Below are 11,962 nucleotides of genomic sequence, written 5' to 3'. Positions count from 1 at the left end.
AATTTGATATATGATGCATAAACGCGGAAGTGAATCACTACCGACGTCCGCCCTATTTTTCCTCCACCCGCATTATGCGAAGACCCGCCCTCCTTAGCCTCTGATTGGCTCTAATCTTCTAAACCGTCTGTGACCTTATCAAACTAAGGAGAGACTCGGAACCTAACCAACGAAAGCAACCAATCACAAGCACAGTAGGGTGGGTCTTTCCGGAATGCAGGTGGGAGAAATAAAGCCCAACACTCAGCTAGAGAAGAAAAATGGCAGCTTACAGGTGCAACTACTCGGCTGTGCTGCTTATTCTTTGTAGTATTTCAGTGTTTGTTGTCGCAGACACTGAAGACGCGACATTAATTAATGGCCAAGATGTCACTGCTCTCAATAGTCATGAAACAGCCTCCAAAACAGCTGCGCAAACAGCCGAGCAGCCCGCAGTGGAGGAAAGGCAATGGGAAGCGACTCCGAGTGCTGCAGTAGCCGACGACCAGGACAGAACACCGGACACTCCTGCATCTGGAGTCGAGGTACAGCCGGTGGTTCCTCCGCTGCCAGAGCCGAAAGATAGTTTCCAGGAGGAACTGGTCTTCAGGCCGCTGCACTCCGGAGATATTTACGCCAGCTTCCAGTTCCGCACCCTGTGGGAGACAGATTTCATGAAAGGAAACAAAGGTACGCTAATTCATAGTAGAGAGGAAATATCATTCAGAAATACTATGCACCCTCTAACTTTTCTTACAGTTGTACAGTGTACCTTGACATTAATATCAGTCTGTCGTACAAAGTCAAATATATCTGTAATTATTTGTATACTAACTCCCAAGAACATTAATGAAGTATTTCAAGTAGCCTAAAAATCTGATTCTATTTTAAAATAATTGTATTATTTCTTTACAATAACAACATACATTAAGTCTAAACAACATAACTGCAACAACAAAAAAAGAACCACATTTTTTCACTTTGACCTAAGTGGCAATGCTTCTGAAACAAAATGGGTCAAATAAGGAAAAAAGCTCAAATGTTTTTCCTCACCACTGTATCCCATTTTGTTGCCAAGAAGTCAGGATAAACTTCTCAGAGGCTTTCATGCAGAAAGACATTAAAAACTTTTTTATACCCAATGCTGGCAGTGTCCTTAATCCATTTATTAATCCATGTATTTTATGCTATAAACAAAAATCCACTTCTGTAAGTGGTTGAAGCACAGCTGATCCAGTAAGAAATTGTATTTTATATTTCTTACATAATACTCTTATTTAATGATATATGAACAGAAACAGTTCTCAGTATAGCAACAGAGCAATTCAACAGCAAATTACAACAAATAACATCAAGTACAAGTGAAAGTTGATTCAACACTTGAACACCCCTAACCCTAAATTTATGTTAAAGGTGCATTACACATCATTAAATATAGGTGTACCTGTTAAAATATAAAATATAGCTTTAGTGGCATTGAACAATTCTAAAAAAATCTTAGATATTAACTTGAAGGCATCTGTGATAGAAATAGCCATAATTCACAGCCTATAATTTCCACAAATATACATATATTCTGATGTAATCAAGTACCCATCATGTGTCACTTATGTTGCTCATCTTTTTTCAACTCTAACATGTGTGATATTTTATTTCTCAGTGTCCCACTACCGACTGTTCCCCAAGTCTCTGGGCCAAGTTATCTCCAAATTCTCAGTGCGAGAGCTGCACATCTCCTTCACACAGGGATACTGGAGGACCATGCAGTGGGGGCAGCCCTTTCTCCCATCTCCCCCTGGGGCCGAGCTCTGGGTCTGGTTCCAGGACTCTGTGACAGAGTGAGTATAGTCCTCTGCTGGCTGTAGAGCATCAGAGGCAAAATGAAAGTTGGGGCAAAGTTTATATTGAAACAAACACAATGTCCCTTATTCCTGTAGATTACTGACCCACATTATTATCACCATATTACAGTTATGCTAGAACAGAACATTTTAATAGTTTTAAACGTTTTGATTTTTATCCTAGAATGGAATCAGGCTAACATGAAACATACACAAGACATAAGACACAAGACACATGTACATTCATATTTTCAAGTATTATCACAATCATTCATCTTACACATACACTTCACATCTCAACCCATTACACTTTGCAAACATTCTAGTGTATTATATTGTTGTCATCAATTTGTGTTAATCATAGATTTTCATTAGTTGTTACGCTGTTAATGAGATTGAAAACGTTTATCTATAATGTGTATCAGTTGTGAACATGAGGGTTTGATGTTAGTCCCACAGGAAGATCAAAGCTTTTCTAAATCATGCCTGATGATGATGTCTGACAGTAGGCTCAATAGAATACAAAGGAGCTATAAAACAATTTGTGTTTGGAGAATTAAACCTTGCAGCTGTTATCAGGGAATAATCGGCTTGCTTATGAATTATTTTATATCTACTCCATATCTACCTCTGGCTTAAAGCCTTAAAGTCCTCTGGAAGTTGGTAAAAGTCAAAAGAACTGGGAAACAGGTAAATGTGCATTTAAAAAACAGAACTAGAAATACAGTAATGCTGCTTGCTGTGTGAAACTGGCACACCAAGAATTAAGTAACACCCAAATCCAACAAGAACATCAAAGGATGAATTCCTTAAACACAGACAGAAAGCCACTCTCTGCATACAAGAATGCAGAGAGTCATTTGTGCACTGAACAGTTGGCTGGAGAAAGTCTCACAGCATGTTGAATTTTGAAAGTCATCATTATGTTTGGCACAAGAAAATGTTAGTTTCATCAGTTGTTGGAATGAGGACAGACACTAAATATATTAAGATATCATCTTAAAAAAATCCAAATGATTATGCTAAACATAAACTGAAAAAATACATAGAATATAGTGAAGGCGAAGATTAATTTATGATTAATGTTTAACAGGAATAAAGTTGTGTAACTGTCTTGTATGTGCTATGTAAACCCTTTCACTGTTTTCGTTCCATTTTTCTTGCCTTTTTAGTGTGGATGGCACATGGAAGGAGCTGACGAATGTTCTGTCGGGGATCTTCTGTGCCTCATTGAACTTCATTGACTCCACCAACACTGTTGAGCCCAGTGCCTCCTTCAAACCGCTGGGTATAAGCAATGGTACAGTGAAGCCTTTTCAGCTCCATTCAACACTGCCATATCACAATCTCCCATCTGTATTTTGTAATACTCTTAACTGTGTGATCAGCTGCTGTAGCATCCAGGTGCTACAGATGTTGCTATTCACAATTCTTTGCAGTACGTATGAACTGATTTTTTTTTTTTGTGTTGAATTTGAAGAGACGGACCACCGCTTCCTTCGCTATGCCACCCTCCCACGAGAGATTGTTTGCACTGAAAATTTGACACCCTGGAAGAAACTCTTGCCATGTGGCTCCAAGGTGTGTGTCCCTTTGCCATTTGTGTCCTTCTGAATGATACATATGCTATCGTTCATAAAGTGTGTTAAGCTAACAGTTTTGTCATATGTTCCTCTATGTGGCCATGGTGCACTTACAGGCTGGTCTCGCTGTCCTGTTGAAGTCAGAGAAACTATTCCACAGTAGTTTTCATTCCCAGACAGTACACATCCGACCAGTGTGTCAGGACTGGCAATGCAAAACCACCTCATGGGAGCTGAGGCAGACACTGAATGTCGTCTTTGACCTGCACACCTCTGGACAGAGCAAACGAGGTGAGCAAAAGCACTAGAGAACTTCCCCCTGCATTAATCCACAATTAAGTTCAAAGTTTCTGTGTTTTTTTGTTTGGTAGTAGGAAAAAAAAAAAGTACTATGACATCTTCTTTGACTCCGTTAACTTAAGCTGTTTGTACCTTCAGAGTGGTCTCTGTTCAAGATGTTCTCTCGGACCCTGACAGAAGCTTGTCCACTGGCCTCCTCCAGTAAAATCTATATTGACATCACAGACAACCCTCAGGTATTTAGTCAGAGTATTCTATCATCCCATAAAGTATAATCTGATTTCCCCACAGTTTTGTCTAAGATAAATGTGGTGTCTTTTTGCAGGGGGAGCAGTTTGAGCTAACCCCAGCCACTACCCTGCTCAGCCAGGCAGTGGTGTTGGGGGACAGACGAACCTTCTCTGTCTACGATCTGACACAACAAGCTACTTTTGGCAGCACACGCTCCCTCAATCTGCTGATTCGCTGGAAATCCAGTGAAGGTGAGTGAAAACAGCAGAGCATCGCACAGCTTTGGTTTCCAAGCTGAACATACTTTAAATTATGTATGATACAATAGAAAGACTGTAAACAAGTTCGCAAAAGGTGTCAATGTGCATTTGTTTCTTTTATAAAGTATATAACAAATCTGAATGCACTCCTATGGAATATCACTGTTATGTTGAATTATTCAAAAGTAATGAAGTGTAGGGTATTGACTCTTATTGATAATTAAAAATACAGGCCTCAAAGTACAACCTCAATGCAACAAAAGTAAGTAGACATGTGACTTTTGGCATGTGACAATTGAGACTAATTGCCTGAACAATGTTGTAAAAGAACCTGTGAACACCACAATGTTCTCAGGTTTGGGTTGTGTGTCATGCAACATGGCTCCACATGGTGAAGAATTACCTGAACAAATAAGAAACCTGTGGTGACTATACTGTATATGTGAAACTTCATAAGGATGAGAGAGGGTACCAGATCATCAGTAGACTACTGAACAGAAGCCAAAGCATAGTTGCAACAGTGGTTAGGAGATACTACCAATAACAGAAGGTGCATTGGCTGTCCTCGAAAAGACTGCATGCACAATTTGCTATTTACACGACCTCGCGTTCAAAAACAGACGGGTGCAAAGGACATTGCACGAAGTCAACATCTACAGATGGCATCCAAGAAGAAAACCATTCATCATAAAACTGCCATATTAAACTTTGCCAAAGAACATGAAAAGAAAACATGAATGGGATGTGAATTTTGGAAAGTTTGGATCAGATAGGGTCCAACATGTCTGGCATAGACCTGACCTGACCAGGCCTACCACAGCAAAGTGCTGACCATGAAACATGGAGGTAAGAGTTTGCTAATACAGGGCTGCATGAGTGCAAAAGGTAAAGAGGAGATGACATTTATAGTTGGCACAATGAATGCAAGTTTTTATACCAAATATTGAATGAAAAGATGTCTACGCTCAAGAGGTTTGGTAGGAGAGGAATTTTGCAACATCACAGAAGTTTTAGAAGAAAGAAGTGAAAACTATAACCTGGCATAGTATGTCCCCTGACCTGAATCTAACAGAACATCTTTAGGGTATTTTAAAAAGGAAGAAAGATCAGCTGAAAACAATCATCTATGAAGAATGACAAGCATCTCTCCACAGATTTGCCCTAGATTGGTATCATCCCTGCCCAGGAGGATCCAATCTGCCATCAAAAACAAAGGCAGGCGTACAAAATATAACAAATTAAAATAACGTTTGAGGACTCTTGTTGCAATTCATTCTTAAATATGACTCTTTTCATTATAGTTGAATTACTCAAACCTTTTTTCCCAAGTGAATTGGCTTGAATCTTCTTGGGCTTTCTCTATTTCTAATTACTTAACATTTTAGTAGTATTGACCAATGGTGTACTCAGTTTTGTTATATCTCTCGCCACCACTCACCACTGTTTTATTGTCATTTATGTCTTAGTGTCTTTACTGTAAAGTTAAACTTACATGGACAATCAGTAAAGCACCTTGTCTTCTGCTTCCCACCTGCAGGTGACATGCTGCGTCCTCTGCTCCACGCTGAGCGTTACGTTGCTGGCTATGGGCTGCAGACAGGAGAGATTCACACACTGATGTACAACAACCACCCTTACAGATCATTTCCTGTTCTGCTGCTGGACTCAGTGCCCTGGTACCTTCGTCTCTACATCCACACGCTCACTGTCACCAGCAAGGGAAAGGACAACAAGCCCAGTGAGTCACTTTTGAAAGGAGAAATGGATGTGTGAAACACAGTCTGAAATTAACAACTGTAAAAGTGCCAAATCCTGGATCGTGCTACTGGTTTTCTTTTTGACATTACAGAGTCAAATATGCCTTTCTTAGTAAGTCATTTAACTTCACGTGACCAGTGCTTTGTTATCTGATGCAAAATATAGTTTCAGAGTTATATGGTCACTCTGATTTTAAGACAAACCCCCTTTCCTAATAGCTTTTTCTGAAAAAGTTGTTGATACTTTTTGATACATATTCACACAGTACACAAGCCTGGGAAAATAACTACTGTAGTATCCCATCACTTGATCTGCTCACTAAGTGCTGAAGCAGTGATTAGCTTGCCTCTGTGATGGGCCTGATGTGATTGTGTTACCACGAAGTTGCTGATAGAGGAGATGCGGTAACCGCAGCAGCTTTAAGTCCAGTGTAAGATACAAGACATTCCCAGTTTCCTAACAGGACACATTTTTCATTTAGTCCTGTGCAGATGCTTCTTTTCGCCACAGGGAGGCGAACACCAGTTACATTTTCTGTTCTAAAAGCAGCAGTGGAAGATAGATTATTGTGGTCTTGGTTCTTGGTTCTGGCTCAACTATTTGCATAAGTGTAATTCGTTTTGGTATATTGTTACATTATATGATATTTTCATATTGCTTTTGCAAGTCATAAATGGCAGATAAATGTTTAAACAGTGAATCAAAGATGTGAGTTCAGTCATGTTTCTCCTTCTCCCTTAGGCTTCATCCACTACCAGCCATCTAAGGACCGTGTGAGGCCCCACCTGCTGGAGATGCTCGTCCAGCTTCCTCCCAACTCTGTCACTGAGGTCACTGTGGAGTTTGAGAGGGCTCTGCTCAAGTGGACTGAATACACCCCCGATCCCAACCATGGCTTCTATGTCGGGTATGTATGTAGATCTGTTTTCAAAACTGTTTATCTCTAGAAGTTGCTGATATAAGATTCACACATGGGTATGAGCAGATGGTTTGAAAATATGTTAAAAAGGAAAAGTCTGTTCGACTGAAATCAGTTTCTTCAACATTTAGATCTTCAGTCATCAGTTCTCTTGTACCAAGCATTGTCGCTATGGATACAAACAGCACACGGGAACGCCCGCTTTTTAGCAGCTTGTAAGTATTACGTTTTCTTACTCTTGAAGAAAATACTTGTTGTTTCTATTTATTTAAGAGTTCCTGCTGGGAAACGCATTTCTCTGGAAATAAAAACTAATGATCAAATTTCCCATCTCCCTGCAGTTTTCCGTGTAAAGAAGAGTCCAGCTACTTTATGCGTGTCTACACAGAGCCTCTGCTGGTCAACCTGCCAACTCCAGACTTCAGTATGCCTTATAATGTCATCTGCCTGACCTGCACTGTTGTGGCTGTGGGCTATGGATCCCTCTACAACCTGCTGACCCGGAGTTTCCAGATAGAGGAGCCTAGCCCAGGACTGGCCAAACGGATAGCCAACGTCATCCGCAAGATGAGAGGTGTGCCGCCACTCTGAGGCTGGATACAACTGTCAACTGGCTCCGATTTTAGAAAGGAAGTTTTTCTTTTGGTGAAACCACTGGTTAATATGTGATATTCAGGGAAGTACTGAGTCAAGCACTGGTACGAATGTTTTGGAAATGGTCAACTTTTTGGTTTCCAAATAGATGAAGACAAAAAATGATTATCTTTGTTAATGTATTCAAGATAATTTCCTGTCAGCTAAGGACAAGCAAATGTAGACTTTGGATCTGGAGGGAACAAAAAAGCTTTGCTATTGTTTCATAAGCAGAAAGAAGCAGGTCTGTGCAGTATGCTGCTGTGGTCACTGCACCAGAGTGCTTTAGTTTGGTTGTTTTTGTTTTGTGAATGTTTGAAGCCATAACTGTGCTACGTCATTATATAGCCAGAATGTCTTTTGAGGTCATTTTTATCAAAGTGAGGAAGCTGTGTTAAAATTGACTTACTATAAATATGAGATTAATTTGGACTTACAGTGATATGAAAGCGCAAAGCTCAGATAGAAAAAGACAACCACATGTAGTCTCACTTAGAATGTAACATTTTCTTTAACCTCAGTTCATGACAGGACATCTGATAACACAGAAATAGTTTCCTGTGTCCAACTACCAAAATACACAGCAGACTGAAGTGTGAAACTATGAGACATGTCCTTGGTAAAAAAAAGTTCCTGATCTAGTAGTATTATTTAACAAGTTCTTCAATAGTCATAGTAAGAAAATTCTCATAAAAATATTGATGCCGAATTTTTACCAAAAAGCACCGCCATTTTTTAAAACATTTTTAAAAGTGTGTGTGTGTGTGTGAGTGTGAGTGTGTGTGTGTGTGTGTGTGTGTGAGTGTGTCTGTGTGTGTGAGTGTGTCTGTGTGTGTGAGTGAGTGAGTGGTGAGTGAGGTCTCTGCACAGTCACATATTATATTTTTTTTTGCACTCGTTGGATACATGCTGGATTGTTAAGGTCATAAATTCCACTGGAGACTAAAAACCTATACAGTGTTAGTCACCATTTTACAGCTTCAGTTCATCAGTCACTTATATTTCTGAAATCTGTATTGTCTTAAAATCCAGATGAGACAAAAGAGAAAGTGATAAAAATGTTGATATGCCCATCTGAGTTGCCTTCAGTTATTATCATACACTCTCACAACAATAAGCAAGCTTTTTTGCCCTATGTTCAGGCTACATGCAGGTTACTGCCTGACACCTTGATATGAGGAGGTTGACTGTAGGCACTGTTCAGGGCTAAAAGGATATTTACTTCAAATGCCTCTGCATGTGTTTTTTTTAATAATTCATATTTATTAGTCAATATTATATCTAAAAGTGATAAAATTGATCATAAATCAAATTAAATATTTCAGTCAGTAAAGACAGTGCTCTTACACATGCAAGATTTATCTATGTACAGTATCAACAAAAGGTAAGTTTGTTGAAAATACAGCAGTTCACACAGCTGTTACACACAACTTATTTATAAGACTACCATTCCGTTGGAAAGCATATGATGAGTTTAATAATGTTTTTTAGATTTATATGAATATTTAAATAGCCAGAAATAACATTTACTTTGAGGAACCTTTTGTGTCCTTCTTTCTCACTTCTGAAACCTAACCTTGTGGAATGTTAAATGCAATTGTCTGCCAGCCTTTATTTATTTGGGTTAAATTGTTCACTCAATGCAGTTTCAATGTGTTTTAGAGTCAATTTAAGTAAGTTGGAAATGGATTTTTTTTTCTTTTCTTGGCTTCTGTTTTACTTTTTACTAAGAACAACACTATGTTCTGTTGTGTGTTTCACATGCTGTAAAAAAGTAAGCAAAATGTGAATGTTTGGAACGGTTCTTTGTGTGTGTGGCAAAACGTCATGCCCTTCATTGCTTTTACAAATAAACTGACCAAATATCTTTGATTGAAATGACTAGCTTTGAAAGAAGGTACACTGTTCTTAACTGCACCAGAGCCGGCTCTATATTACTTCCCACTGAGTGCCCACATTTTTGTGTCAACATACTTGGCCCCACTTCTGGCACACTCAGTGAGAACAAACACAGAAGTCTCTGTATTAAGCCGGTCACAGATTCTCACCCCTGCACGTTTGGCAACAGCATGGAACATAAACAAAGGAAAAAGCAGCATTCCACACAAGTGATGCTCATATCTGGTCAGCTGCAAACTCTGTTTTCTCTCTAAGCAAGTAGGTATAGAGCCAGAGAACATACTGAACCTCTGCTGGCTCAGCCCTCAGAGTTTGTTTTTCAAGGATGCATACCTTCAGTGATGAGTGGCTTGTCACAGCTCTCAATGGCATAGCCTTCACTTCAAGCACACTTTCTAGTCATACATTTGGGCGGGGGGGGGGGGGGGGGACTTGGCTATTCATAAATTCAAAAAAGATGCATTGTGATGTGGTGCAGTAATGTTGAAACCTTGGGCAGCAGATGTTCTTGGCCACATCTTTAAATAGTCGTGTTTTCTGCCAGCAAGCACTTTCCATTCTTGGCATATTTCATCATTTGTTTGTGCAGCCAAGCTCTTGCCTTAAAAAGTCCATAAAGAGAGGCAGACAAAACTCAAGACCTACAACCAGTGAAATGTTAAATGCACAACACATTTATAGTTTCAGGGAAACATGTTTTATTAGCTGAAATACAAAGAATTTCTAGTACAGTACATTTCTCAGCCATTTAAACAGCAGTGGAAAGAGATTGTAGTAGAATATACAGTGCTACTACTAAAACAGAAGAACTTACTGTGACCTAAATGCTATCAACATTAAAATAAGTTGTTAACTAATCAAGGCAAAAGTATATATAGGTCTTTTGAAGACAATGATTGACAATTGATTACTGTATGAGGCCAGTGTGACACACACCGCCAACCAGATCAGGGGTATTCCCCAAGTTGGTCATCAGAAGGGTTCAAAGCATACATTAATGGTTCATCCTCCTGATTGTTTCATAACAGCAAAACATTAGGTTATTCTATTATTCTTGCTTCCATAAAAAGTGGAGAGCATAGACTGTTGTTTGTTTGTGCAATTAATGCTCAAAAGTTGTGACAAAATGTGATATAATGAATATGATTTCTCATTGCTGAACACATCTTCTTGTTGCATTAAAGAAACCAAATAAGTGCACACATGCAGCTGGCTGTCCAATCAGCAGGGCTCACTGCAGGCGTGGCCACAGGTTGTCCTGCAGCACTTCTGCTCTCCTGGACACTGACCATCATGATAGCAGTACTCCGCACACATGGGAGTCCCTTGGGGCAGAGCGCAGCGACCCCGCTTCACTGACACACCAAAGACCATAACAGTCAGTTACAAAGTGTTCAGGAACTTAAAGCAAATGTCATTAACAATGCAAGAAGAGTACAATGTTCTAACTAACCTGTGTATGGTGCAATGCACTCATGTCCACATCCATTGTGGCAGCATTTCTCATCATTGGGGCAGTCACTGTCATTAGAGCAGAACTCTGCACACATCCCTGAGCCCCAACGCCTGCGAGGACACACTCCTGGCTTGGCTGAAGGGAAATAGAAGTCAATTTATCACAGTAAGAGAAAGTCTTCAAAATATGGTGTTTGAGTGGAAGGGACGGTCCATGATTGATTTCCATGTCAGTTCAGTCACTGAGAGGAATTAACAAAAGATTTTAACAGCTGTCAGCTTGAGAAAAAGTTAAACATTGTGGCTCGTACTGAAAGCAGGAGGGACACAGACAGCTCCACAGTCAAAAACACAGCATTTGTGGTCTGCAGGACAGTCTTCATCACACACACACCCCTTATGTGATGGAACAACATTAAGGAGACGTGGGCAGTGGCCTGGTTTTGGAAGAATAGCTGAGAGAAAGAAGCAATGAAGCAGAAAAGGAAAACATCAGCTTAGTTACAGTAAATTAAACAGGTGTCTGGTTGTTGTGGAATGAAGCAGAACAACATGGATTTTTACTAAGGAATCTGTAAACTCCTAGATTATAAAACACACACACACAAACATACACACACAAATTACCATCTCAGCCAAAACAAACATAGCCTACCTGTTACATTTCCATCAGCTGCTGCAGCAAAAACCAAGTGAAAGTGTAAAAATGCACAAAGAGTTAAAATCAGTGCACAAACTGCAGACCATTGTTTCTCCATGTTAACTTCGTGCACACAAGAATGTACTCCTGGTTGGACAAATATCCCAGTATACAACCTGTAGGCTGGGCAGCCCAGTCACAGGATGCTGGGTCCTTGTGCCTGTAGAGTTCATTCCCATTGCTGCACTTCATGGGTGCTGAGATATTTAATGAGATTTGACAACATACTTTTTTTTTTCAAATCAGTTGCTTCTAATGAGTTCATTTAGAACTTGAAGTTGGAGAGTGTTTTACCTGTTTAACAAAATGTTGTGTATCATTATAGTTTTTCTTTTGTGGTGTTTATTAATTAGATTAGTAAATTAGAATGTTTTTCCTGATGGTTTATATACCACACACACACA

General features: G+C 39.6%; 2 protein-coding genes across 2 annotated transcripts; one reads left to right on the top strand and one right to left on the bottom strand.

Moving 5' to 3' along the window:
- The first annotated feature begins 260 nt into the window (after positions 1 to 260).
- pigt (phosphatidylinositol glycan anchor biosynthesis, class T) lies at positions 261 to 8,466 on the top strand. The gene is made up of 11 exons (XM_053317424.1): positions 261 to 669; positions 1,640 to 1,817; positions 2,993 to 3,120; positions 3,301 to 3,401; positions 3,520 to 3,694; positions 3,842 to 3,939; positions 4,029 to 4,185; positions 5,732 to 5,932; positions 6,694 to 6,859; positions 7,003 to 7,086; positions 7,213 to 8,466. Exons 1-11 carry the CDS (start codon positions 261 to 263, stop codon positions 7,460 to 7,462), a joined length of 1,947 nt encoding a protein of 648 aa, XP_053173399.1. The 3' UTR covers positions 7,463 to 8,466.
- Positions 8,467 to 10,090: 1,624 nt separating this feature from the next.
- Positions 10,091 to 11,619, bottom strand: wfdc2 (WAP four-disulfide core domain 2). Its single transcript, XM_053317848.1, has 3 exons — positions 11,514 to 11,619; positions 10,857 to 10,994; positions 10,091 to 10,758 (listed from the first exon to the last, which is right to left on the bottom strand). Exons 1-3 carry the CDS (start codon positions 11,614 to 11,616, stop codon positions 10,625 to 10,627), a joined length of 375 nt encoding a protein of 124 aa, XP_053173823.1. The 5' UTR covers positions 11,617 to 11,619; the 3' UTR covers positions 10,091 to 10,624.
- Between the last annotated feature and the right edge of the window lie 343 nt (positions 11,620 to 11,962).

Source organism: Scomber japonicus, chromosome 4, assembly GCF_027409825.1.
Source record: "Scomber japonicus isolate fScoJap1 chromosome 4, fScoJap1.pri, whole genome shotgun sequence".
NCBI classification, from domain to species: Eukaryota; Metazoa; Chordata; class Actinopteri; order Scombriformes; family Scombridae; genus Scomber; species Scomber japonicus.
Note: the sequence above shows the minus strand (reverse complement) of the source record. Positions and strands in the feature narration are given on the sequence as shown.

What these genes read in the sequence shown, in the direction of transcription:
- pigt (XM_053317424.1), top strand. Translation starts at nt 261, where the DNA reads ATGGCAGCTTACAGGTGCAACTACTCGGCTGTGCTGCTTATTCTTTGT. An exon ending in AACCATGGCTTCTATGTCGG is followed by an intron (nt 6,860 to 7,002) that starts GTATGTATGTAG and finishes TTCAACATTTAG; the next exon opens with ATCTTCAGTCATCAGTTCTC. An exon ending in CGCCCGCTTTTTAGCAGCTT is followed by an intron (nt 7,087 to 7,212) that starts GTAAGTATTACG and finishes ATCTCCCTGCAG; the next exon opens with TTTTCCGTGTAAAGAAGAGT.
- wfdc2 (XM_053317848.1), bottom strand. Translation starts at nt 11,616, where the DNA reads ATGGAGAAACAATGGTCTGCAGTTTGTGCACTGATTTTAACTCTTTGT. An exon ending in AGCTGATGGAAATGTAACAG is followed by an intron (nt 10,995 to 11,513) that starts GTAGGCTATGTT and finishes ATTTCCCTTCAG; the next exon opens with CCAAGCCAGGAGTGTGTCCT. An exon ending in GTGCATTGCACCATACACAG is followed by an intron (nt 10,759 to 10,856) that starts GTTAGTTAGAAC and finishes TTGGTGTGTCAG; the next exon opens with TGAAGCGGGGTCGCTGCGCT.